General features: G+C 46.8%; 9 protein-coding genes across 9 annotated transcripts; 6 read left to right on the forward strand and 3 right to left on the reverse strand. All coding sequences in view use genetic code 12, as the record gives it.

The window, feature by feature from the left end:
- Positions 1-953: 953 nt before the first annotated feature.
- CXQ87_004258 (uncharacterized protein) lies at positions 954-3521 on the forward strand (the record flags this gene model as incomplete). Its single annotated transcript, XM_025482704.1, has 1 exon — positions 954-3521. One exon carries the CDS (start codon positions 954-956, stop codon positions 3519-3521), a length of 2568 nt encoding a protein of 855 aa, XP_025337322.1.
- A 420-nt stretch (positions 3522-3941) lies between these two features.
- CXQ87_004259 (inorganic diphosphatase) lies at positions 3942-4877 on the forward strand (the record flags this gene model as incomplete). The annotated part of the gene is made up of 1 exon (XM_025482705.1): positions 3942-4877. The coding sequence occupies one exon, from the start codon at positions 3942-3944 to the stop codon at positions 4875-4877; it is 936 nt and encodes a 311-aa protein (XP_025337323.1).
- Positions 4878-5329: 452 nt separating this feature from the next.
- CXQ87_004260 (mevalonate kinase) lies at positions 5330-11572 on the forward strand (the record flags this gene model as incomplete). Its single annotated transcript, XM_025482706.1, has 2 exons — positions 5330-10139; positions 10326-11572. The coding sequence occupies 2 exons, from the start codon at positions 5330-5332 to the stop codon at positions 11570-11572; spliced, it is 6057 nt and encodes a 2018-aa protein (XP_025337324.1).
- Positions 11573-11698: 126 nt separating this feature from the next.
- CXQ87_004261 (uncharacterized protein) lies at positions 11699-12685 on the reverse strand (the record flags this gene model as incomplete). The annotated part of the gene is made up of 1 exon (XM_025482707.1): positions 11699-12685. One exon carries the CDS (start codon positions 12683-12685, stop codon positions 11699-11701), a length of 987 nt encoding a protein of 328 aa, XP_025337325.1.
- An 886-nt stretch (positions 12686-13571) lies between these two features.
- PPT2 (holo-[acyl-carrier-protein] synthase) lies at positions 13572-13946 on the forward strand (the record flags this gene model as incomplete). Its single annotated transcript, XM_025482708.1, has 1 exon — positions 13572-13946. The coding sequence occupies one exon, from the start codon at positions 13572-13574 to the stop codon at positions 13944-13946; it is 375 nt and encodes a 124-aa protein (XP_025337326.1).
- Positions 13947-14039: 93 nt separating this feature from the next.
- GUA1 (GMP synthase (glutamine-hydrolyzing)) lies at positions 14040-15626 on the reverse strand (the record flags this gene model as incomplete). Its single annotated transcript, XM_025482709.1, has 1 exon — positions 14040-15626. One exon carries the CDS (start codon positions 15624-15626, stop codon positions 14040-14042), a length of 1587 nt encoding a protein of 528 aa, XP_025337327.1.
- Positions 15627-17540: 1914 nt separating this feature from the next.
- YTM1 (Ytm1p) lies at positions 17541-18911 on the forward strand (the record flags this gene model as incomplete). Its single annotated transcript, XM_025482710.1, has 1 exon — positions 17541-18911. The coding sequence occupies one exon, from the start codon at positions 17541-17543 to the stop codon at positions 18909-18911; it is 1371 nt and encodes a 456-aa protein (XP_025337328.1).
- A 100-nt stretch (positions 18912-19011) lies between these two features.
- CXQ87_004265 (uncharacterized protein) lies at positions 19012-20364 on the reverse strand (the record flags this gene model as incomplete). Its single annotated transcript, XM_025482711.1, has 1 exon — positions 19012-20364. The coding sequence occupies one exon, from the start codon at positions 20362-20364 to the stop codon at positions 19012-19014; it is 1353 nt and encodes a 450-aa protein (XP_025337329.1).
- A 460-nt stretch (positions 20365-20824) lies between these two features.
- On the forward strand, positions 20825-21669 carry RAM2 (bifunctional protein farnesyltransferase/protein geranylgeranyltransferase; the record flags this gene model as incomplete). The annotated part of the gene is made up of 2 exons (XM_025482712.1): positions 20825-21421; positions 21460-21669. The coding sequence occupies 2 exons, from the start codon at positions 20825-20827 to the stop codon at positions 21667-21669; spliced, it is 807 nt and encodes a 268-aa protein (XP_025337330.1).
- Positions 21670-26461: the final 4792 nt, after the last annotated feature.

Consider the following 26461-nt stretch of genomic DNA (forward strand, 5'->3'; position numbering starts at 1 on the left):
CAAAGAACAAATCCTTTTTAAATAGCAAACATGGTTGTGTTTCGCCTTTAAAGCCTAAAGCTTAATCATCACCGAAGGCACCCTTCTATTACGCAGATGACGACACGATGATCTGGATCTACCGCCGCGCGAATCATGAACAATGGATAGAAGAAAATGCTTGGATGGGGAAGAAAGAGCCGTTGAAGTAAACAAATGTGGATTTTTGATAAAAATCTTTAAGAAGTCAACTTTGTGAACTGGTCCTCTGGATCATGCAAAGTGGCTCATCCTCAGGTTCAAGCCCTCGCTGAAGGAGCTGAGGAAAGCCCACAGGCTTCTAGAACAATGGAAGTTTACACGGTGACTTTTTTTTTTTTTTTTTTTTTCTTCTCGCCGCTCGTCAAATCAAACAAGAAAACGGAAACTAAGAAAATGAAAAATCCACCACAAAAAAACCCGAGAACCTCTGAATCAAATGTTTCATTGTACGTGATTTATTTTTGTTTCTGGCGCTGCACTGCGTGAGGCTGAGAATTTGCAACTTCGGACCTGCTGTGAAACAAAGCCAGCAGCAATCAAAATCGGATGTGGCGGGATGAAACACGATTTTTTGATTTTGAAAAAAAAAAAAAAAAAAAAAAAAAAACCAACTACAGAAAAGTCTTTCTTTTTTTTAATTTTTCTACTCCCTCTCTTTTGCTCTGACTCCCCTTCGAGTATGCATTGCGGTGTTATGGTGCTGCACAAACAGCATACCGAGATGGAGAAGGGTCCCGAATGGCAACGTCTTTTCCCACAAAATCGGCATTTTTTTGAAATTCCAAAAAAAGCGTGCAATTCTCCAGCCCATTCTCTTTTGTAGCCCACCTTCCCTTTTCGTAAATTTGGGACCCTCCCTCAGATCGTCCCCTCCTTCTTCGATCCGTTGTTTGTGCGTATGCGAATTGCTAACATCAACCACTTTCTTCCTGATGGCCGATCCTGATTCACAGAGTACGTCGACGTCGGCGGTGTTGGTCACGTTGGTGTCCAACCTGATTCTTTTGGGCTGCTTTGTTGCCGGCTTTTTGATCCTCAGACTCAAGTTCAAGCGGATCTACTCCCCCAAATCCTCCTTTGATTTGGTGCCCGAGGAGAAGAAGCCCGAACCGCTTCCTCAGGACCCCGTCAGATGGATCTTTGTGTTGCTCACGAAACCACACTCCTTTATTCTCCAGCAGTGTGGCATGGACGGCTACTTCTTCTTGCGGTACCTTATCATAGTTGCCTTCATCTTTATGGGAGGCATGTTGACCTGGATCATCTTGCTTCCTGTGAACGCCACCAACGGCAATGGCCACGAGGGCTTGGACCAGCTTTCCTTTGCCAATGTTAAAAGCCCCAGAAGATACTATGCCCACGCCTTCATGTCCTGGTTCTTCTATGGCGGTGTCATTTACATGATCTACAGGGAGCTCTTCTTCTTCAACTCGCTCCGTGCAGCCGTCTTGCTGTCGCCTCGCTACGCCAACAGGTTGTCGTCGCGTACTGTGTTGTTCCAGTCGGTGCCTGACGCTTTCCTTGACGAGAAGCAGTTCATGAAGCTTTTTAACGGTGTTAAGCGTATCTACGTCTCCAGAAACGTCCGTAAGTTGGCCCACAAGGTCAGACAGAGAGAGAACATTGCCATGCAGTTGGAGGCCGCCACCACCAAGCTCTTGGTTGCTGGAATGAAGGCCAAGAAGAAGGCCGACAAGAAGGGTATCCAGGTGGACAATCCAGGTGACATCAACTCGTACGTTCCCGAAAATAAAAGACCCAGAGTCAAGGAGGGAGGCTTCTTCTCCAAGAAGATCGACACGATTGAGCACTGTCGCCAGAGGCTTGTGGAGTTGGACATGGAAATTAAGAAGCTCCAGAAGGTGTATAGGCACGCTACCCCAAAGAACTCGCTTTTCGTGGAGTTCGAGGACCAGTACAGTGCCCAGCTCGCCTACCAAAGTGTCATCCACCACAACCCATTGAGAATGACCCCAGCATACATTGGCTTCAACCCAAGTGACATTGACTGGGACAACATGCGTCTTTTCTGGTGGGAGAGAATCACCAGGAAGTTCATTGCCCTGGCTATCATCATTGCTTTGATCATCTTCTGGGCTATCCCCGTGGCCTTTGTCGGTGTTATTTCCAACATTAACAACTTGACCGAAAAGCTTCCATGGTTGGGTTGGATCCAGAACTTGCCTGACTGGTTGCTTGGTGTGGTCACTGGTTTGTTGCCAACCATTATGTTGAGTTTGTTGATGACCATCTTGCCTATGTTCATCAGAGCGATGGCAAAGATTGCAGGCTGTGTTTCTTTCCAGCACACCGAGGACTTCACTCAAACATGCTACTACGGCTTCTTGCAGGTTAACAGTTTCCTTGTGACTGCTTTGGCCTCTTCTGCTACGGCTGCAGTCACCTCCATCATCAACAATCCTGCTTCCGCCATGACTCTTTTGGCTGCCAACTTGCCCAGATCCTCCAACTTCTTCATCTCATACCTTATCTTGCAAGGTTTCACTATTGCCGGTGGTGCTCTTTTCCAGGTTGTCACTTTCTTCTTGTTTTACATCCTTGGTGCCTTGTTGGACAAGACACTCAGAAAGAAGTGGGGCAGATTCTCTGGCTTGGGTTTGGTTATGTGGGGTACCACCTTCCCGCTTTTCACTAACTTGGCTGCTATCACATTGGCTTTTGCCATTATTGCTCCAATGATCTTGTTGTTCGGCTGTGTGGCTTTCCTTCTCTCCTTCATCGCTTACAGTCACAACTTGACCTACTGTTTCGTCGAGGCTCCTGACAACAGAGGCCTTCACTACCCCAAGGCATTGTTCCAGACTTTCACCGGTCTCTACTTGGGCCAGGTTTGTTTGTTGGGTTTGTTCGTTGTCGGAAAGGGTTGGGGCTGTGTGGCCTTGCAAGCTATCGGCCTTGTATTTACCATCTTCTGCCACCGTAACTTGCTCATTGCCTTTGGTCGTTTGACTACTGTGCTTCCAATCGATTGCATGAAGCCATTGGATGGTGTCTCGCACACAGTCTCGTTCAAGGGCGAGGCCGACTTCAAATCCAAGATCTTGGATAAGCAGAAGGGATCTGGACATCACATCCTTGAAGAAGACAAGGAGGACCAGGCCAGAGTTGAGGAGGAGGCTGGTCAGCTTGAGAATGGCCACAACCTCGTGCCCTTGTTGGCTGACCGTGACTTCAAGACCACCGAATCCAAGAACTGGTTTGTTCGTTTCGTACGTCCCGACGTCTTCTTGAACTTCAGACACAGTAAAAGGATGATCCCTGCCACTTACAACATGGAGGAGGATGTTGCCGATGACAAACATGCATACGACCAGCCGGCAATCTCTGCACAGATGCCCAAGCTTTGGATTCCTAGCGACCCATACGGATGGTCTAGGAGGGAGATTGAAGACAACGAAAAGATCATCGAGGTGACTGACGAGAACTCTGGTTTCAGCGAGAAGTGCGTGCCACAGTTCTTTGGTGAGTCTCCTCTCTAGACGACTATTAGCTGATACTGTAGTTGTGTGACTTTTGTTGCCCAACTATTTTTGGGGCCCTGCCCTCTTGATTTCAATGATTCACTTACATGGCGATCCTATTGTCCTACGATTCAAAACAACGGCCCATGGGGCCAAATTAATAGCATACCAATACGATGCGGATGTACGCCAGGAAATTGGCGCTGCCACAGGCGCCGCGAGTTACCCATGATTCTGAACGGCCTCTTTTGAGATATGATTTGAGATACTTTTGTCTTGCTTTCTTGTTCCCGTATTTTCCCTATTTTTCCAGCTGCTCTTTTGTGAGGTGCGTTTTCATAGGCATCTAAGTGGGGCCGCGGATTTACTCAAAGGAGATAACATTCTCAACATAAATACCCGATGTACCCCAGGTTTAAAAATCTAAGTCTTTTTTCCATGACCACTCCTGGCACCCGGGCCATGTCCCGTCTTCAGCTCACGCAAAACCATCTTAGAGCAAATTCCACGGTCCCCCATTTTGAAAGTGTAACTGTTGGGGCTAAATACTCTCCAGAGTATAAGAACTATGCTGTGAATCCTATAGCGAACAAGGTTGTGCTGTACTTCCACGATATCCCGTTACTGCAGAAGAAGGAGGCTAGAACCGCCACCATGGTTGTGGAGGTGCCTCGCTGGCTGAACGGTAAATTCGAAATCGACCCAAAACAACCAGGGAACCCGATTGTCCAAGATATCAAGAAGGACAAGGTCCGTTTTGTGAGGAACCTTTTCCCATATCACGGATATGTGCATAACTACGGTGCTCTTCCACAGACATGGGAGGATCCCACGAAGAAGAGCAATGTGGAGGACTTGTTTGGTGATGGAGACCCATTGGATGTATGTGAGATTGGAGCCAAGGTGCTACCCACGGGCAGTGTTGTGACTGTGAAGGTCTTGGGCTCGTTGGCCTTGATTGACGATGGAGAATTGGACTGGAAGGTGATTGTTATCAACACTGAGGACGAATTGGCACCAAAGCTCAACGACATTGCAGATGTGGAGAAGGAGTGTCCTGGTCTTCTTGCGGCCACGAGGCAGTGGTTCAAGGACTATAAGAAGCCTGACGGCAAACCTGAGAACGTGTTTGCTTTCAAGGGTGAGTATTTGGGTGCTGCTGAGACATGGGAGACTGTGGAGGAGTGCCACGAAGCATGGAGAAAGCTTGTGAGCGGCGAAACAGAGGCAGGAAAGTATGCTATTCAGAATGTCACTTTGGATGGAACGCCAGGAAAGAAGAATACTTTTGACTTCAACAATGAGGTCTTCGTTGCCTCTGCTGTGTCTGATGCGCTCATCCCTGATGAGGTGCACAAGAGTTTCTACTACTAGAAGATTTACGCTTGGATTGATGAAGAGCAAAGGGGTTTAGATGTCTGGTGCTTGAGGACGACCGTTTGATGGCAGCTACTGAACCAGACAGAGTACATAGTCAGCGGTGCATTCAGCGGTAATGCATTCAACAGCAAAGCATTCAACAGCGATGCATTCAACAGCGATGCATTACTTAACGTGAAGTAGACATGTTTGTGACGTAAGAAACGTAAACTTCTTCTAAGCCAGACATATAAGTACACTACCATCAGCTCTGACCATTTTGCAGCCATTAGCGCGATGATAGCAATGCCCAATACGTGAACATACCCGGCCACAAATAAACAAAACATACCCTTTTGATCTAACTCTCTATATCTCAAAAACTCATAAATCATCTCTTACACCACCCCACGAGCTCTAATATTCACCAGATCACATCTGTCTGGAGTGTGCGCACCAATATCAACATGGAAAAAAAGCGAGTTGCAACCATCAACAACATAGACTCCACGCCTTTTGAAGCCATGCCTGCCTCTAATTCCGTGTCCCGCTCGCAGGCGCTTCGGCCCATGGAGCAGACCGCTCTGTGGACTTTTGGCTCCGCATTGACCCTTATAAAAGAAGAGCCTCTGCTCCATATTCTCGATGCTTTGGACGAGTTTCTCTTGCATCTGAGAGATGTGATTCTTCTGGCAAACCCGCTTGCCGGCGAGTCCAAAGATCTTGAAAAAGTTAAGGATATCACCTTGCGTGGGGTGCTCTTTGCTGATGTCCTGAAGAACATAGATATTGCAAACAAGCTCGCCAGATTATTGAAGGTGGACCCCAAGGAGGCCTTGAGGGTGGTCACGCAAACACAGATGCGTATTCCTGAGTTTGAAGACGTCAAGGGCTCGCTGAGCTTGCTCAATTCGAGAATCAGAGATGAAAAGGATGAGGCCAGAAAGAACGACAAGATCACCATCTACGCCTCAATGCTCCTCAAAGAGAAACGTACTGTGCTCAGAATAGCCAGAGAATGCTTAAACAAGCGTTTCAACGAGAGTGCCACTTCTACTATCCGTAACTTGGGAAGGTCGCTTGTGTTGGACTCCAAGTACGCAGAACTGACAATAGATACGCTCAGCGAGGCTGCTATATCTATAACTTCGGGCGCCTACAAAACAGGTGTCGATACATTGGATGAGATTATTTATACCGAGACGCTACTCTTCATGCTGGAGCAGCTATCGCTCTTGTGTGAGATCTTCGTTTCTTCTATCGGCACGAGGTCTGTGACAAAGTGGTTCGAGTTCATGGATGAAACAAACTTTATGGTTGACCTTGGCTCTTACGTTTCTAATAGAGAGTGCTTCGTGCTTCTCCAATCATTGGCTACAGTCGTATCTCTCCAAGTCCTCGATATTGAGAACCCTTTTGAAGCAAACGATCCATCCTACGTCAATGATGGGAAGGCTTTCAAGCTCATCAATGACATCATCTCCACTAGAAGCATCAACTCCATCGTCAACTACGCGTGGCTCATTATACTATACAAAAAGGCGATCGTGGTGGAGGAGTTCTCTGACTCTCTGTCAGCCTTTACCAAGGAAATCTCCCTCTCCGAAATCAATACCAGCATAACCTTCTTCACTGAGACCCTTGAGCTGAGCAGCGTGTTCCAAGATATTATGAAGATCAACTCTTTCCTCCATTTCGATGAGATTTACTCGATTGTGTTGGCCAGCTTGCTTATGGTTGCCTTACCACTTATGCCCATGAATGTTGAAACAGCCACGTGTGTTCAGCAAGTGCTTAGTCAAGCGCCTCCTGCTGTGGTGGAAAGATTTTACGAGAACAGCGAAGTGATCAATGCCATTATCTTGTCTCGTGCCAAATTCCCAGTCAGCATTCCTCCATATCTCAAATTGGCCTCGATCAACGGCAACTTTGCATTCAGTGAGTTCCGTGAGCTCAAATCATACATGTCTGTTTTCGACAAAGAAGAGTTTGGCAGGGTTTGTGACATTGATTCTGAAAACACCGACCTCATGAAGCTCTCTGAAATGGTCGACCTATATCCACCTTATGAAGTGAACAATAAGCTTTCGCTTTTGCTCAATTCCAACACAAAAGCAAAGGTCATTCCTTCCAATGAAGATGGAAAAGTTCTTGTGACCTTCTTGTACAAGTACAGTGGATGGGCATTCCTTGGTAGAGTTGTGCAAAACATCTCCAAGACATTTGACGTTACGGACACGCAAAAGATGCTTGTGCTCAATGACATGCTTCATTTGCTCGTTCAGACTAGTTCTCAAGTCTCTTTAGACGACTTGAAGGTGGCTCTTGATGCCATGTCCGCATACACCGATGACTCGGACATTTTGGAGATCTTATTCCGTTTACTCGAGCAAGGATTGCACAATCGTGATACGGAGATACTGACGAAGGTGATCAAGCTTCTCACCAACCTTTTACCCTTGCATTCCAATAGAATATGGCCCCACCTTTCCAAGTCATCCTTGCTACCAAACAGTGGTAAAGAGCCATTTATGTCTATCATGTTTGGCTCCATTGAAATGGTGAAAGGAAGTTACGATTTCACCGTCGCATTGACCAAATTCATTGGCGCCTTAGCACACAATTGTCTCACAAACAAGCATGATTATGCTGATGTTCTCAAGGCAGATGCTCTCGGGGTGATGGTCGAGCATGCCATAGTCGTCTTCGAAAGCTTCATCAATTGCAACTTCAATGATGGCTTGCAAAAGCTCGAATTAGGGATTTTGCTTCTTGAAGTGTTCCTTAAAATCGTCACAACTGTGTTTGACACTAATTCGGGCAACTTCAAAGACAATGAGCCTGCCAAAGAATTCGTTGGCTCTGCTCAGAAAATCCTTGATGCCTTTTTGGCACAGGAGGATGGCTCCGCTCGTGCTCCAATCCCAATTTATAAAATGGTGAGTTCTGTCGCCTCTTCCATGAACTACTACGACTTCAGAGATGTCACAGGTTTCTACTCTAAGCACTGGATCAATAGTGCCTTATCATTCTCAAAGGAGTTGATAAGGTGCAGAAGTCTCATTACCAGCAAGCCATCTCATTTTGAAAAACAGATGTTCTCCCAACTTCAGAATTTGGTGAAAATCTACTCGCGAGGCTCATTCAGAAGACCTGTTCTTGACTTGATCAGCACCTTGACAAGTGGAATTTGGGAAGGAGAGCAAATGCCATCAATGTTGTCCCACTTAGGGCGTGAACATTCTCGTATCTTCTTGCATTCGTTGGCATCAGACTTGAACAACTCATTTGATGACTACGGTATCAGAATCTCTGTATATGACTTGCTTTGCTCGATCTTGGAAGCTAGTCAAGAGGGCTTGTCTGTATTGTTCATCAGTGGACGTGATGTTTTCGGTGGATCCAAGAGTGAAACTCCGCTCACAATCTCTCTTTTGGCTGTTTTGAAGAAGAACGTGAACGAGATCAAGTACTACCCTCCCTCGGTCACTGCCCATCTTCTTGACGCAATTTCCTTGGCCTTCAACTCATGGACGATTGCAAATGAAGACAATAGCGATGAACACTTCGTTAAAGAGATGCTCAAGCTTCTAGATGATGATCTTGGTGACGGTCACTTCAAGAACCCACAAGATTACATCGCTGCTTGTTATAAGAACAAGGTTCTTGCGAAAAGTGCCGAAATCTTGTCACTCATTCTTTTCACGACCAAGAACGAAAAGACGAAAAACTTGATCATTGACGTACTTTACAAGAACTCATTCGTGGAGAAGTTGCCTCGTCTTTTGTGTCCCTCATTGAGCAAAGGTCCAACTCTTCAGTCGATTTCGGAAGAGTTTGAAGAGCACTTCTCCAAGTACAAATTGTCCCAGTTTGCAACTTCTGTTAGAAAGAGGAACCGTTTCAGTGCCAATGAATTATATGAGATTGACATGATGAACACTCTTTTCCAGTCAAGTCCTCAATGGGTAGGTATTAGGGATCGGATTGCGGATTGGAGTGCTCGTATTCAAAACTACTACTCCCAAGTTGCCATTGCCAAGTCTATTGGTGCACTCATCACTGCTTTATGTCGCAGATCGCCTACAAAAGAGCTTGCTCGATACTTGAAACTCACGCCTGAGATTCTCACCATCAATGTTGTTGAGGAACCCTACATTCTTGCGACAGCAACGCAACTTCGTCTTGAAAGGGTTGAGCTCTCTTTTCTACTCTTCCAGACAAATGGTGGAGTTGAAAAGGCTGATAGAGATACCAAGGTTGCTCTCAAAGTGATTGAAAAAGCATCCACGATGCTCAACGCTGCTTCTGACTTGAACAATACTACTCCAGTCACCCAAAGAGCCTTGCTCAGGTTAGCTCATATTGCGCTTTCAATACTCGGCGAAGATCACGAGCTCATCATCGCAAAATTCAGTGTGCTTCGAGACTTCTTCAATCGTGTTGTTTCTCAAGGTTCGAGGCTCATCATTATTCAGCTTCAAAATGATGTTTATCTCTCAAGAGCAGACAAGAAGCATAAGTCGCATGATTTAGGCGAGCTTCTCAATGACTTGCGCTTGGTGATCTCCATCTTCAAGTGCTACGTGATGTTCAACATTCCAGATTCGCTTCAAAGAGAGTTGGCGAACTCTTTGACAGACAACAAAACGGTGGACAATTTCCTCAGCCTTTACTCGTTCTCGCACTTGATTGTGGTGAACGAGGAGCCTATTTTTTCCCACTTGACTCTCATGTTTGTCCAGCTTCTTCTTTCGGTGGATGTCTTTGCCGAGAGGTTCATCAACAGAAACATGTTCATGGTCATTAGAGAAAGTGTGATTTCTCAACCACTTCGTGAAGGTGGCATCACGATCGAAAACTCACCTCAGCTCCACAGAAACTGGACAACCGGAATTCTTCCAATAATTTCAGCCACTTTGCTTGGACCCGGTAACAAGACTGAGGTCTTCAACACAATTAGATCATTTGGAAGACAGATTGCCTTCTGCATTGAAAGTTGGGCTAAAGACTCGCGGTCTCTCCATGTCTCATCGGCCGTTACTTGGGAAACCACTCAGATTTTGCACTTGTATCTGATTTTGAGTGAAATTGCAAAAGCTGAAAAGATCAGGAGTGACAATCCTACAAGTGTCGATATGGCCATTCTCCCAGGTCTTGAGACTCCACAAAAGAGAGAGGATTTGATGGACTACATCAGCAATTTGCTCAAGCACCCCAAATTCCTTTCGTCTATCATCGTGCCCAGCACGCCAGAAGAGGCAAAGATTCTCAAAAGTCACGATAAAGTACATGAAGAATTTGTTAGAGGTGTGATTCTGGAAATTTCAGAACTCAAAGACTACCTTAGCTGAGGAGGTGCTGCACAGAATGTGGATGTTGATACAACGCGACGTTGGAATATTCAGTCGTACATCATCTCGCCTTGAAAGATGAGCTCCCCGTTCTATGTTTCCGCCCCAGGAAAAGTCATTCTTTTTGGAGAGCACTCGACTGTTTATGGCAAGCCTGCCATAGCTGCCGCGCTCAGTCTCAGGGCTTACCTTCTTGTGAATCCAAGTGAGGACCCAGATGAAATTTGTCTTGAATTTCCAGACATCTCGCTCAAACACCTGTGGAAGAGACTGGACATACCTTGGGACGCCCTCGAGCCACTCATTCAAAAACATGAGGGCGTGCCTGTGTCTACTGACGAGTTGGTGCCTGAGATCTTGGACCAATTGTCGGACTTGTTGGACATGGAAGACCAACGTACTTACATCACTTGCAGATGTTTCTTGTACCTATACACCAGCTTGTGTGGACGTGATACCCCAGGCTGTCATTTTGTCATAAGATCCACCTTGCCCATTGGTGCTGGCTTGGGTTCTTCCGCTTCGGTGTCTGTCTCCATTTCTACGGCACTTGCGATCTTGGGTAAGCATGTTGAATACCCCACGATCGCTGCAAACAGCAGACAGCACAGCAAGGCCTCTAAAGATACCAACTTCATTGACGCATGGTCGTTGATGGGCGAAAAGTGTTTCCATGGTAACCCTAGTGGTATTGACAATGCAGTTGCAACTCATGGAGGAGCTGTTTTGTACCAGCGTTTCGGCGGACCCGGCAACGTGGCCGTGCGTACCAATTTGAGAAACTTCAGTGGTATCAACCTCTTGCTCACCAATACGAAAATTCCTAGAAGCACGGCTGACTTGGTTGGAGGTGTGGCCTCTTTGAGATCCAAGTATCCTAAAACTGCGGAACACTTGCTTCTGGCCATGGGCGAAGTAGCTCAGGAGGCTTTGGAGGAGATGCTCAAGCCAAAGGCTGACCACAAGGTGTTGAGCGAGCTTTTCAACATCAACCACGGCTTGTTGGTGTCTCTCGGTGTGTCCCACCCTGCACTTGAAACCATCAAGGCCATTGGAGACTCGAACAAAATTGGTGCCACCAAACTTACGGGTGCCGGTGGCGGTGGATGTGCAATCACATTGCTTTCGCCTGAAGCTGACGAGGCTGCGTTGGCCAAGGTCAAAGAGGAGTTCCACGAAAAGAACTTTGAGGTGTTTGAAGCACAGTTGGGTGGAAAAGGTGTTGGTGTCTTGCAGCTCAAGGGCAGCGATGCCACGGAGGTGTTCTCGTCGGAGAAGTTCATGGAACATGAATCGAGAGAACACATCGAGGAGGCCATCGGCGCCTCAAAACTTGCCGGCTGGCGTTTCTGGTGAGATTAATAGCAGCATGATAATAATGAAAGCATAGAATTGGTTACAGCGTAGTTTGGTTTAAGTATTAAAGGCCGTAGCTTTTGAGCTGGTGGGCCAGTCGGGGCTTGGTAGCCCGACAATAAATATCTAAATACCTCTATTGAACTCAACCTGCTCGATCTTGTTGCCGTTCTTGTCCTTGAGGTCGTGGAACTTGTCCTCCAACTTCTGTGGAGAGACAATCTCACGCTGTGGGAACACGGCAAGGGCTGGAGGCAAAGCAACAAGGGCTGTGACGAAGATAAGGCCGATGTTCACTGCGGTTTCGGTCAACTTGGACTTGCCCTTGAGGAATCTGCTTTTTTGAAGTCTCACCAAGATCAACGGTGGAATGGCCATAACTGGGGTAGCGTTGATGACACGGCTGGCAGCGGTCTCGCCAACAGCGTAGAAAGCAGCCTTTTTAGAAGAGCCCAAGTCGTTGCCGTCCTTGTCGTAGACAGAAATACCCTTTTTCAACTCCTCGCTTCTCATCAAGAAGACGTTGGCAATACCGGCAGAAACCACAGCGGCAAAAGGCACCAAGCGGCCCAAGACCATCTTGGTGTTGGGCTTCAAGCCCTTGAGCTTTGGCACAATGGCATTGAGGCCGAGAGCCACAGAACAGGACGCTGTAACGGCCATCGTATAGTTCGTAGCAATCTGCTTTGTGGTCAACGGGTGCAGCTTATTGGCGTTGGAGATGTTGATAGCCACGTTCAACGACTGGTTCGCCACCTGCCAGAACACAGTGCCCATCGTGCCCAAGCCAGGCGTAAGCATACCAGCCGTCACCACCAAGTTGGAAAGCACACACGAGCTCATACGGAACGGCAAGAAAACGGTCTCGCCGGTGTCTGGGTGCAAGGCCGAGTCCAACACTTTCTTGGACCGCCAGAAGTCAGGCGTAAGCTTCCCTGTGACGCCGTTTCTATAGTCCCACACGACCCTCTTGGCAGCTTCAATGTCTGACGAAGTGTTAAGAAGCATTGTGGGGTCCAGGATTTCAGCACAGTGCTTGACACGGCCCCAGTATGTGGCGAGATCGAAACGAGAGTCTGGAAGCGGCACCGGGCCGGGAATCAGAGACGCCATAAGGAAGGTGTAGTTGGTGTTGATAATTGTGCGAAAGCGGGCCGGTGAAAAGCGGTGGAGTGGGTGAGTGGTGGAAGGGATAAGGAAGATTTAGGGATTTTGTCGATTTTGTGGATTTTATGGATTTTACTCAAGTTTGGAGATTTTCTTTGGATTGCTGGCTTTGGGGTTTGGTGATGGAGATCTGGTGGATGCTTGTGATACACTTTGGTACCTGCGTGGGCTGATGAGATGAGATGCCGATGACCAGTTACATTTGATTTTGAGGATTTGCTCTTGGATTCAATTTGATGAGTTTTTATAATACCAGAAATCTGGTGGTTCTGATAAGTTAGGGTTTTAAATCTTCGAGCCATGATTGGCTGGTTACCATGACGATGATAAGCCATGGCAAGGTATGTCCCATGGTGAGAGCAAGAAGCCTTTTTATTGTGGATGTGGCCAATTTGGATACCGGAGATCGTTGGCTTTATGGATTTGTCACTTGAGCGAAAGTACCAGTCACCTAAGCGTTGGTGGAAATGGTTGCAAAATGCACCTAGATGCGGCAGTGCAGTTAATAGTTTCATGGCCTAATAATAAACCGCTCAGTTCGGCTTACTCATAGAGAAGTACTAACAATCATTAGCTCTGGAATTCGGCCATCTTCTTTTTCAAGCCAGGGAAAGTTGGAGTGGGTACTTGCTTGATGAAATGCTCATGACATGAACGGTCCTACGGTCAAACCACCTTTCATCATCGACACCACAATCAGCTTCGTGGCTTCTTCTTACAACGCCTCAATTTTCTGAGACTCGACAAATCCCCAAACCAGCATTTTGTTGAACTCTTCATCCACCTTTGAGTCCCCATCACTGTCCTGTTTACAGATGCGCAGGTACTACTCATGATACTAGGACTCGGGGTGGACCTCGTCCATATCCTGCGGTTCTCCCGGCTCCTTGCCAAAGGTGAGCCATTCACGAAAAAGCTATATGAAAGAATACTCCATCCTCGGGAACTCAGTCAATTAAAGCTCCTAGATGAGAAGTCAACCACTCGGTTTATCGCAGGCAGCTGGGCTGCCAAAGAAGCTGTATTCAAGACATTGGAGGAGAAGGAGCAGGCGACTTTTCAGTTCAAGCAGTGGTACCGTTATAAAGAGGGTAAACGGCCGGCTATTGGCTCAGAAACAAGTAATGACTCTTTCATGTTGAGCATCTCTCACGATGACGACATGCTCATAGCCACTGTGCTACGGCAGGGTCCAGCAAAGAAATAGCGTAAATAAAGCTTAATTGAGCTGTGGCCGCCTTGGCCTACTTGTTACAGCACACTCGTTCTAGTTAACAATTACTAATACACATTTTACCCTCTATTCCCACTCAACAGTGGCAGGAGGCTTGGAGGTGATGTCGTAGGTGACACGAGCAACACCGTCAACCTCGTTGACAATTCTCGAGGCAACTCTCTTGAGGAAAGAGGCCTCGAACACGAACCAGTCGGCAGTCATGAAGTCCACCGTCTCAATGGCTCTCAAAGCAATCACCTGCTCGTAGGTTCTTTGGTCACCCATGACACCGACAGACTTGACAGGCAAAAGAGCGGCGAAAGCCTGGGAGATCTGCTTGTACAAGCCAGCCTTCTTGATCTCCTCAATGAAGATGGCGTCGGCCTCTCTAGCAATGGTAACCTGCTCCTTGGTCACCTCGCCCAAAACTCTGATGGCAAGACCTGGACCAGGGAAGGGGTGTCTCCAGACAAGGTCGTGAGGAACACCCAAGAGCTCACCCAAGTGACGGACCTCGTCCTTGAACAACTCTCTCAATGGCTCGATCAACTTGAGCTTCATGTCCTCCAACAAACCACCGACGTTGTGGTGGGTCTTGATGGTCTGCGATGGGCCCTTGAAGGAGATGGACTCAATGACGTCGGGGTACAAGGTACCTTGCAACAAAAACTCGATCTCCTGGCCAGAAGCAGGCTTGATCTTGGCAGCCTCGTCCTCGAAAACGTGGATGAAAGTGTTACCGATGATCTTTCTCTTCTTCTCCGGGTCAGTGACACCCTTCAAACGGCCCAAGAACAAGTCCAGGGCATCCACAACAGTCAAGTTGATGCCAAGACCTTCAGTCAAGGTCTTGTAGACGTTCTCGGTCTCGTTCTTTCTCATGACACCGTTGTCGACGTAGATGGCGTGGAAACGGTCGCCAATGGCCTCCTTCATGATCTTGGCACCCACGGTGGAGTCGACACCGCCGGAAACGGCACCAATGACCTCGGCAGTAGGACCAACCAACTTCTGGATTCTGGCAATCTCAGTGTCCACGAAGTTCTCCATGGACCAGTTGGCGTTGACCTTACAGATCTGCAAGGCAAAGTTCTTCAACAAGACCTTACCGTTGACGGAGTGGGTCACCTCGGGGTGGAACTGGATACCGAAAATAGGGTCCTTTTCGTGGGCAATAGCACAGAAGGGCGAGTTGTCAGAGGTGGCCACGGTCTTGAAACCAGTAGGCAAAGCGTGCAACTTGTCACCGTGGGACATCCACACCTGGGAGTGGTCCACGCCGTCGAAAAGAGGGCACAGCTTGTCCTCCACGTTCAAAGTAGCAGGACCGTACTCTCTCTTGTCGCCTCTACCAACACCTTTACCGTTGATCCAGGCCAACTCTTGCATACCGTAACAGATACCCAAGATAGGCACGTCGAGCTTGAACACGTCGTGGTCAACGTGAGGAGCGTCCTCGGCGTAAACGGAGTATGGACCACCAGACAAGATCACACCCTTGGGCTTCCAGGAAAGCTCAGCGATCTTCTGAGTGCAAGGCAACATCTCAGCGTAAACGTTGAACTCACGCAACCTTCTGGTGATGAGGTGGGAGTACTGCGAGCCAAAGTCGAGAACAAGGATGGTGTCGAACACCTTGGGCACTTCCACGGGCACGTCGGGCACAGACATGGTGATGGGGTAGTTGAAGAAGATGGGGTCTAAAATTTGTGCGATGTGCGACGTAGGATGCGATGAGCAGTCAGGCGGACCCAAATTGGAGAAGTGGGGAACGGGGTTGATTTTTGAAAAATCGGTGGTTTTGGCGTTGAGTGGGTGTGGATTGGGTGTTGGTGGAATTTGGGCCTGTGGTTCCGCCGGGTTCCGTTTCTGTCGTGGCGGCTAAGTGTGTGATAACGTCCCGCGGGCCGAGGGACGGTGAAAAATGGGACAAACCGGGGTGATTTTTGCAATTGAGGGGGAGTTTTGGCGTTTTGTGGCTGGCTTTTTTTGTCTGGAAGAGTTCTGTTCTTGTCGGCTGGGTGGTGCTGGATATGGCGTGGCGGCTGACTCCTCCAGGCTAATAATTAGCGTTAATGAGGCGCCGATAAAGCGTGGTGGGGGTTGGAGTACATGAGATGTTATGTGTTTTAGGTGAAGTGGGGGTGTTAAGCTAATCGTTAAAGAAAGATAGGTTCTCTTTTGGCCCAGAATGTGGGTTTTGGTGGCATGGCTGATATAGGTGATGATATAGGTGATTTCGCAGCCATTCGATGCCACCACGTTTCTGATGCCTTGGTGAAAAAGATCATCTGGCGGGGCCATAGTCAAAAAAGGCATAGCTTTTTTGGATAATTTGGGTATGGATCTCTCCAGTAATGTAAATATTTGAGTTGCACCTTGTGGAGTGGATGTGTCTCACTGGAGTCTCTCGCTTTTGCACCCACATTACAAAGACGTCGACAGGCAATTGCCTAGCTTTTAACTAGTCTCGATTGTCAATTTTGTCTTGAAATCGCCGGCTTCTCGTTTACAGACTAATCGACTCCTACATTAAACAAAAGATCTTCTCCACATGAGATCACTTCCTCCTCCACGAGTCACACGAAAACGGCGCTGGAGACGGTTCAAGCGGTTCGTCAAAGGCCTCTTCCATCCACATTCGTACGACCTCCACATGTTTGAAAAGCCCGATTCTGTTAGCCACATCAGAGGGTCTAGAACACAGAGAACTGTGGGTTACGGTCTTCGGACGGTCGGTGCCCTAGGCCGTTGGGGGTGGTGGAAGCAATAGCCGTACGAGCTATGCTCAGATATAAGCATTAGAAGGTATAGTTTTGTTTTTGGTTTCGGTGTAGTTACTGAAAAGCGGGTAAGACTTACTGGTTTGCAACTACTTTGTAAATGGGGCGCAAAAGTGATAAATGTGAAAAAGGCATGAATAATCGAATACACCTAAATAGTTGAGTCTAATCTTGGATATGACGTAGTTGAAGCTATTTCTACCCACAGTAGCGAGCTACGTGTGATAAGAAAACTCGTCATCGAATTAGCCATCGTCGTGTGAGCCGTACAGGGACATCAAGTCCGAGTCATACAATACTAGATGAAAAAGATGAATTTGTGCCTGGCATTCAATCACCACATTGGGTTCCTTTCGAATACTTTTGAAATTGAAATATCAACGGTTTACTTCACTTCTCTGACGGTTTTGCACCCAAGAGCCACTATTACATTACACCTACGGGCTACCATCAAGAACAAAACTCAAACCACAACCACGAATCCTCTCAAATGGATATGGAAGAATCAACAAAGTTGCAACGAAACAACCTGTAGGCTCTTCATTCATCAAAACCTGTCAATCTATCTCACTCACACCCACCACTCATACAACAAAGTCACCACTTGTCACTACCACATCAAATCTGTCCCTACCTCCCCAAATCAATAACGTAAATTATTCCAAGACTTCAAACTCCTCTCCTCAATATCCATCTCATCAAATTAGCAACGCCCAACCCACCATTCCTGGTAGTAGCCTCCACCCTGTATGGGGCTGCGAGTTTTCCAGATGCTCATCGCAGCACCTACTACTACATCAATATGGCCGAGGACCAGGTGAAAATCGCCCTTTTCACGAAGGAGGACGACCAGCTGCTCCATGTTCTGGATGCGCCTTTGTTTGTTCCCGCCACCTTGAAGCGGTACGGTTTGTCGGAGATCGTCAACCACCTTTTGGGCCGTGAGGACGAAGAAACAAAGCCCATTCCGTTTGACTTCTTGATCGACGGCCAGCTCTTGCGCACGTCGCTCAGCGAGTACCTTGTGAAAAACGGCCTTTCCAGTGAAACTTTCCTCCATGTCGAGTACACCAGAGCCGTGCTTCCGCCGCTGTTTTTGGCGTCTTTCAACAACGAGGACTGGGTTTCCTCGGTGGACACCATCAACAACGCCCTGGACGCCGTTCAGGTCATCTCCGGCGCCCTGACTCAGCCACAGATCTTGTCTGGCTCGTACGACGGTGTCGTGAGAACCTACAACATGAGTGGTCAGGTCGACAAACAGTATGTGGGCCATTCTGCGCCTATCAGAGCTGTTAAATGGATCTACACCCACCGTGTTGTTTCTGCTGGTAACGACAGACAGCTTCGGTTGTGGAAGACGGCAGCAGACCCTACGGAGGTGGACGAGGATGAGCCTGAAAACGCCAAAACCTTGGCCATCCTCGATGCCCATAAAGCACCAGTCGTCGACCTAGATGTGCACCAAAGAACCCAAAGAATTCTTTCCGCCGGCCAGGACAACATTGTTGGTGTCTGGTCGACGAATCCAAAAGACATGAACCTGGTGGAGCCTTTTGCAGCCACCTCCCTTGCATCTTCAGCGCTGAAAAAGAGAAGAAAGATGGCGCTCAAGGACCAGAACGTCAAGCACAGAGCGCCATTGGCGCTTTTGGAGGGCCACTCGCAGCCTGTGGAAGGCGTTATTTTCGATGCCTCCGACCTGACGGTGGCCTACTCTGTCTCCCAGGACCACACCGTGAGAACATGGGACTTGGTGACCTCAAAGTGTGTTGACACAAGATCCACGGGATTCTCGTTACTTTCTGTTTTGCAGTTGCCCGAGGTCAACTTGCTAGCTACGGGTTCCTCCGCCAGACACATCAACCTCCATGATCCTAGAACGCTGCTGGAGGCTACTGAACTCCACACCACCAAACTCTTGGGGCACACCAATTTTGTGGTCAGCCTAGCAGCATGCCCAAACAACAAAAACATGTTTGCCTCTGGCTCCCACGACGGTACCGTGCGTGTGTGGGACATACGGTCCAACCAGTCATTGTACACTATCAAGAGAGACCTGGGAGAAGGCAAGGTGTTTGGTGTGGCATGGGACCAGGAGATTGGACTTGTCAGTGGTGGTGAGGACAAGAAGGTGCAGATCAACAAGGGCAACGATATTGCCAGGGACTAGGTTGGTCGAATGCTCGAGGTGAAAGTGATGCATACATACGTTAAAAGATTCTATAGAGTGAAGATGTAGTGAATGCTGGGAGACTTCTATGGTGAGGCTTCTACCCCTTTCTGGAATTGCCCTGCTGGGAGGAGCTCCACATGGACAAGCCGTAGAAACCCTGCCACATGCTTTCTCTATCGGTGATGTAGCCTACCACGGGATCCAGGGTTTCAAGGGTATTAACAACCTCGTTGTCCTTCCAGCCCATACGCTTCCGTAAATGCCGAATTTCTTCGGCACTGAGCTCCACCTGGGCAGCCGTTCCGTACTTCAAGGGCCCCACATTAATCCAGTAGCCGTTTTTGACCGGATTGCGCTTGGACGGAGTGGTAAGCTGGCTGATGACGTCTAGGTAGTCCATAAAGTTCTCGGCGGTGTCGACGAAAAAGACAGAGAGCACCACGACGTTCTTGAAGCGGTCCCTGTTGGGAATGGTGAAGTAGCGGAAATCGTCGAGAAGAAGATGTAGATTGGCTGGTTTCTCCGGCGTAGGTAGGCTCTTTTCACGAAACTGGGACAGCGTTTTCACGAAATTCAGGCACGAGTGGATGTACGGAAAGAATTTTGAGGTCTCCTTCTTCAGGTAGACGTACTGGTTGCATGCGTGCATCAAGCCTGAGAACTCCACAGCATAGACGGCACCAAAGTCCATGAAAGAGGCGACATCGTGTGCCACACGGCCTAGGCCCGAGCCAGGAATAACCACACACGTATCAGCAGCCTCCTCCTTTGGAATCGCCTTGGAAAGTTGACTCTGCAAAAAGCTCAAAATGGGTTGTCTTTCAACCTCACCAACATCGGTCCAATCCCGCACAAAATGGGTCAATACCTCCACGACACGGTAGTTTGTGCTGCTGGTATTCGGCAAGTTCTTCTCTGCATCAAGCAATGAGAAGTCCTTGTAAGTCAAGCCGTAGTTGTGCTTAGCGCAGTAGATCACATCGTCCATGATCCTCTGATTTCTCTCTATACACCCGTCGATCTTCTTCAATTTCTGGGTATAGCCGGCCTCCTCACACATCTTCTGCTGTCTCCACGAAAGCATCTTGAAAAGCCGGCTTCGGCGGGCATTGTAGTTCTTGCTGTTCTTCAGATAAGCGTCCAAGGACTTCATGGCAGATAGCAACTCGATTTTGGAGGTTGCAGCCAAATTTTCAAAGTTTCTATGTTCCTCCGGGGCATTGGCATCGCCGCCGCTGAAAAGAGCCACCCTCCTTCTCTGCAGCCGCTGGATAGCCAGTCTGACTGCTCGTTGAAAAACGCCAGTTCTGGAGATCATGTTGGTGCTTACAAACACCGCAGCCAAAAGCGGCACCTGCGAGCGGACTAGCAAAAAAGATAGAAGTCCGTAAACAACAGCGAACAGCGCCAAGGCAGCTAGGACGATTTGGTAGTCTGGAAGGTGGTTCATCAAGTTGAGGTTGAGCTCAAGAGTGAGACCTGCGTAGGAGGCTACGGAGGGTTGATAGTGGGTGTGGCCAATTGGTGATACAATGAGGTTTTGGCGATTTGTGATGGAAATGGGGGTCTGTCCGAACAGATTCAGCGTTTCTTCCACCTGAAGAATATTGAAGTTTGTGGTGAAGTTTTGTGGTGATCTCTTGTGGCTGGATGTGGACCTGAATATGCGATTCACCGTACCCACTTAAAGCGGTCAAACCCAGGATTTATGATTTTTTAGCTTCGAGGTTTTTTCAACATGATTAACCTTCAAGTACATCCCCTCCATCATCTTCAACGCCTGGAATGCCTTAGCTGGACCCTGGTCGACCCGCGACATTGTCGCACCGATTGCAACGCTACATTAGGCAAAGCGGTGAAACACCTTCGAAACATAAAAGGCAGCCTGATCCCACCATCAATTCTCCAACATGCTTTGCGACATTATGTACTCTGACGAGTACAAGCAGGTGATGGACAAGCTACGGACCTTTCTCGAGCAAAAGACATACAACGAGGAGGCACTTGCATTGACCGAATCAGCCTTGGAGCTTCTAGCTGCTCACTACACAACGTGGCAGTACAGATTCACCATCGTCAAGGAAATAAAAAGAGACTTGTTTGAGGAACTTGACTGGTGTGAGCTCATTGCGTTGGAAAACGAGAAGAACTACCAAATCTGGCACTACCGCCAGTTGATCATCGAGGAGATCTTGAAGGACGAGGAATTGGCAAAGAAGTTCAACTTCCACAGAGAATACCCTATATTAAGCGCAATGCTTCAAGAAGACAGCAAGAACCATCACGTGTGGTCGTACAGAAAGTGGTTTGTGGAGCGTTTTCTGCTTCATGAGGCTTTGGAGGAGAATGCCTTTGTGGAAAGCATGCTAGAGACAGATTTGCGGAACAACAGTGCCTGGACCCACCGGTTTTATCTTAAGTTTGGCCATGACGACTGGAAGAAAAACGTCGAGCTGGAAATCGCCTATGCCAAGCTGAAGATCGAGATATGTCCCAGAACCCTTCGAGTTGGAACTACTTGAGGGGCATCTACAGAAAAGCAAAGGGTGACATTGAGGAATTGAGGTCTTTTTGCGAACCATTGGCCGACACAAGTGCCAAAGAAATCAGAAGCTCTTTTGCCTTGGAAGCGTTGGCTGACATTGATAAGGCAGCTGGAAACAAGGAGGCAGCTGCAGAAGCGTACCGTTTATTGGCTGAGGTATACGATCCAATCAGGAAGAACTACTGGACATATGTCCAGAAGACGCTTTAACGAAGTAACGAATAAACAGAACTCAGAATGAGAAGCAGGATTTGAAGACCCTGATGAGCAGAACTCGAAAAAGCTTGACAAATGGATGAACAGAGCGGCACTGCTGCATGAACCGAGTCGGGAGAATTTGACCGAAAATAATTTGGAGTTCTTTTGGGGGGGGGGGGGGGGGGTTTTTCGGTATTTAGTTAAATCCGATTGGGATTGCAGGCCGCCTTCAGAAGGGGTCTAGGGGTTCGCTCGGCATGTGGCTTGATTGTTAGAACTGAGCGGATTTCATGTATAAATAACGTACCGAAGGTTTTTGAAGTGGCCTGGTGTTAATGCTTTTTTTGTATAATGTCGTCCTCGCCTTCCCATCGACGAAGGATATTTTCAGAATCGATAAATATGGAGCTTTTTCAACACTTTGCTGAATTCAAGTAGGTTAACTTTCAGGTGGAATTCAGATGGGGGCCTATTCGGCATGTCCTTCCTCTACCATATAAGCGAGGTAGATCGCTTGACCCTGGCAGATGGGCATCAAAGTTACTCTAACAATTCTTTCGACTTTCGAGAAGAGTAACTTGGAATCAAGAAAGTACAAAAACCCTTGCCAAAAAATGTCCGAGGAAGTTCATTTATATAAGTATCACCCAAGATCTCGCCTCGTTTAGTGTCAGTTTCAGCCGCACCTCGACCGGGATCAGTGGCTAATTCAGCCTAATCATGCATGCATATTCCTTGGGGGTCCATGAATGAAAAATAGAAATTCAAGCCGGGGAAGGAGGCAGATCCATGCACTGGTTGATTCCGGTGGTTGAGGTAGACGACAGGAAGTGAAGATCCCATTATCTGGAAATGGGGGCTACAATGTGCTGAATTGAGCTTATGGCTAGATTTTGAGAAGGAGCTGATTTCATGTATTAATAGAGTGTGAAATATTTCTTGAAGTTCGGTAGACATAGTGCTTTTTCTTTTCTTTTTTTTTTTTTTTTTTTTTTTTTTTTTTTTTTTTTGGATGACTTTCTTCTTCATCCCCTTTTTTAATCAAATCAATCGAATACGAATGTAGATAAATAGGGATTTCTGTAGACTTTTGACTTTTGATAGTAAGTATGCTGTTAGACAGCTAGTATAGGTATGTAGGTAGGCCGAATCGACATGTCCTTCCTCTGCGCGATAAGCGAGGTAGATCGCTGCATTCGAGGAAATAGGCACCAAAGTTTGTCCAGGATCACCACAATCAGACGACATGAAGTTCAAAGAAGTATCATGCTAGGTACAAAAATGTGAAGGTAAACAGTGATTTTGCTGCTACGTCTTTGTTGAGTACTAGTTTCAAAGCAGTCGCATCTTAACCTGACGGGAACAGAGCCTAATAAATATTGCATGCGTATGCCTAGGGGTTCCTTTAATAAATATTTAAACCGGGTACGGAAGCAGATCCATGCAATTTTTATGCATAGTTTCTGGTGGTTGGGGTAGCACGACCGGAAATGACGACCCAATAATTTGGAAATGGGGGCTACAATGTGCTGAATTGAGCATGCGGCTATATTTCTGGAAAAGAGCTGATTTCATGGTTTGAAGCTTTTGTCGAAGTTTCGAGAAATAATGGTTTCTGTGATGAGTTTATTCTTCCTCCTCTTCTTCAACTATATATGAGAATCCTTAGCATGGAGATACATGCAATTTCTGTTTAACCTTTGATGACTAGTATCCCAATGGGCAGCTTTAATGGATAATGTAGGTAGGCAGACTTGGCATGTCCTTCCTCTATTATATGAGCGAGGTAAATCGCTGCATTCGATGAAATTGGCACCAAAATCGTCCTAAAGAAAAAACCCCAATACAACATGGGAAGATTCTTTGCAGAAAATATCGAGAAGCACCACCCTTACACGAAGCTTCTCGACTTTAGCCTCGTTCAATGTTAGGTCCAGACTCAGTTTGACAGGGTTAATGGTCATATTAGCGTGATATTGCATGAATCCTCCAAGGGGTGCTTTACTAAGAAATAGAAATTCAAACTTGGCAAGGAAGCAGATCCATGCAGTGGTTTATTCCGGTGGTTGGGGTAGCACAACCGGAAGTGAAGACCCAAACATTTGCAGATGACGCCTTCCAAAACTGACTATAAGAAGGGGGTTATACCCAACAGTGTTTAGTTTACAATACGTTACGCTTCCATTTGAAAAATGGTCTTTGGTCTCTGGTTGAGATATCCGAGGTCGTTGGAGAACGCTAGCTTTGGGGTCACGTCTGTTTGTGCCTATCTCCTTTCCGCCTTTACAGTTTTATTTACCCATGTGTACTTCATCCTGCTTTTGCTTCCTTTCCGTGCCACGTTTACCGAACCACAATGCAAACATCTCAACTTTCCTTCGATTAATCAAAATCTGAGGAGAGAAAGTTTCGATGTTTTTATGAGAAACCAGGTTGAAGCTCAAGCTTTTCCATTTTTCCAGGGAAAAAATGAGAGAGTCGCTGATATTGTTAATATCACGTTTGAAGAAACTATAAACGAACTTTGTGATTCCCTAGTCTCCCAACTTTCTGAGGCTTCGGAAGAGTTGTTAGGGCACTTCAAAAGCGGACTCCCCAAGAAAGCATCCTCCTATCGGAAAGAATGCTCTGATTATGTGGATCAGCTTGTCTCCAATGACACGGGTGTGCAACGCAAGCTCGTCGAGGATGTTAAAGCTACCTATTGCCTGAAGATGTCAGATATGCTTGGACCGATCATGAAGCAGTTTATGGATTTAACCTCAGAAAAATGGGAAAAATCGTACAGGGAAGTATTGAATCAGGCACTCGAAGAATTTCACTCTGAGGAAGCCGAAATTGTTTGTCAACTTTTTGAGGACGTCAGAAAAGAAACCCTTATGTACCACGCCCAAGTGTACCCGTTGTCAGAACAACAATACTTGAAGAATGCTGGGTGGTTGATTTTGATACTTTTTATTCACGATGTGCTTTTTTTCTTACTATTTCACAGAAGCAAAGCCCACGCTATCATATTTCGTTGTGCAAGTACACTTTACTATTTGGAAATCTGGAGTACCCTTTTCTTGTTGTGGTGGGCTATTGTAAAGTATGGAAACTACGGAGCAACGCTTCCTTGCTTTTACTATGCGGTATACTTGTTTGCTGCCACTTCTTTTTACCACGTCATTTCTTCAATGTTGTAGGAGAAAAAAAACGATTTTGATCTCAAGGGCGGTGACTCTAACAGCCCGGGGAATAACGAAAACCCCGATGCGTCTGGGGAACAGCTCAATGAGGGGGATTATTTTGAAGGTCTTGATTTTCGGATAGCTCAGGCTATTCGACGTCTCATATCCATGCAAGAATTTTTGCAACGAGCCAGGGAGAAATACGATGATGGAAGGCGATCTTTTCAGGTGAAATCCGAGGGTGATGCTGTGGAGGGCAATTCACCTGGGGAAACCTCCCATAAATCAGAGCACGCGTCACAGCCAGATGTCCTCCAAAGTGATGATAAGAATGCTGCCAAGAAAAATTCACCTGGGGAACCCTCCAGTAAATTAGAGGCCGCATCACAGCCTAATGTCCCCAACGATGATGACAAGAATGATGTCAAGGGCAATTCACCTGGGGAATCCACCAGTGAATCAGATTACGCGCAAGAGCTGAAACTTCCTAGCGATGGTGATCAGCAACATGCCGAGACTCACCATCCTATCCCTTCGTGTGGATAGAACAGAGAATCTGTCAGCACATAACGAAGTGGGAGCTTCCTCACAGTGGTCGAAAGTTTGTTTTAATTAAAAAAAAAAAAAAAAAAAAAAAAAAAAAAAAAAAATGCTTGGTTGGGTTTAGGTCCTATCATCGTTTGGTCTTGTGATCAAAATTTTTGTATCGTTGATTGTTTGAAAAGGGGATTAAAAGTTTAAAAAAATAAAATAAATAGAAATCTTATGTTGATTTATCCTCTTATAACTCATTTCGTTGTATTATCCCATTTCATGTTTAGTGTTAGGTTCGCGCAGATCAGTGTTTAACATACTTAACTACCTTTTGTAAGACTAGGTACTAACGGATTCTAGCTAGAATATAGACCAAGTTGATCCTCAGCCTTCCTCCGAGTTCGAACGACAGAGCTACACGAGTGATGCGAGGCTAAGTGGCCCCGCAAAGCCTCTGTCGTCTGTGGTTGGTTAACTAGGAGGCTTTCTAGTGAGGGATCCTGGTGTCAAGTACCTAACATTTACTAAACTAATATGATCGCGAACTTGAAACACGAATGAACTACAGCCAAGAGTACCAGCGGCGATAAAGTTGATTTTTGATAGTCGACCTGTAGAATGTTTAGCTCAGTACAGAGTAGTGCCCTCAGTTGAAAGGTGTCTTTTTTGGCTTCGAGAATTTGAATGATCTTTACGTTGAAATCTCTCCCCAGGGACCTATGCCAAAGAATACGCTTCGTCATAAAGCTTGTCGTTTATGAGCAGTAGGCACAAATGAAAGTTGAACAAGCAAGGAACAGTATGCAATTCTTTAGGTGATTCAAATGGCCTCACTTTTTTTCTGTCGAGAGAACATACTACCATAGTTCTTAGGGATGTCTGGGTTTTTTCTTAGGGATGTCTGGGTTTTTTCTTAGGGATGTCTGGGTTTTTTCTTAGGGATGTCTGGGTTTTTTCTTAGGGATGTCTGGGTTTATTTCTAGGGATGTTTGGGTTTTATCTTAGGGATGTCTGGGTTTTTTCTTAGGGATGTCTGGGTTTTTTTCTTAGGGATGTCTGGGTTTTTTCTTAGGGATGTCTGGGTTTTTTCTTAGGGATGT

This window comes from Candidozyma duobushaemuli, assembly GCF_002926085.2.
Source record: "Candidozyma duobushaemuli strain B09383 chromosome Unknown D_B09383, whole genome shotgun sequence".
Taxonomy (NCBI): Eukaryota; Fungi; Ascomycota; class Pichiomycetes; order Serinales; family Metschnikowiaceae; genus Candidozyma; species Candidozyma duobushaemuli.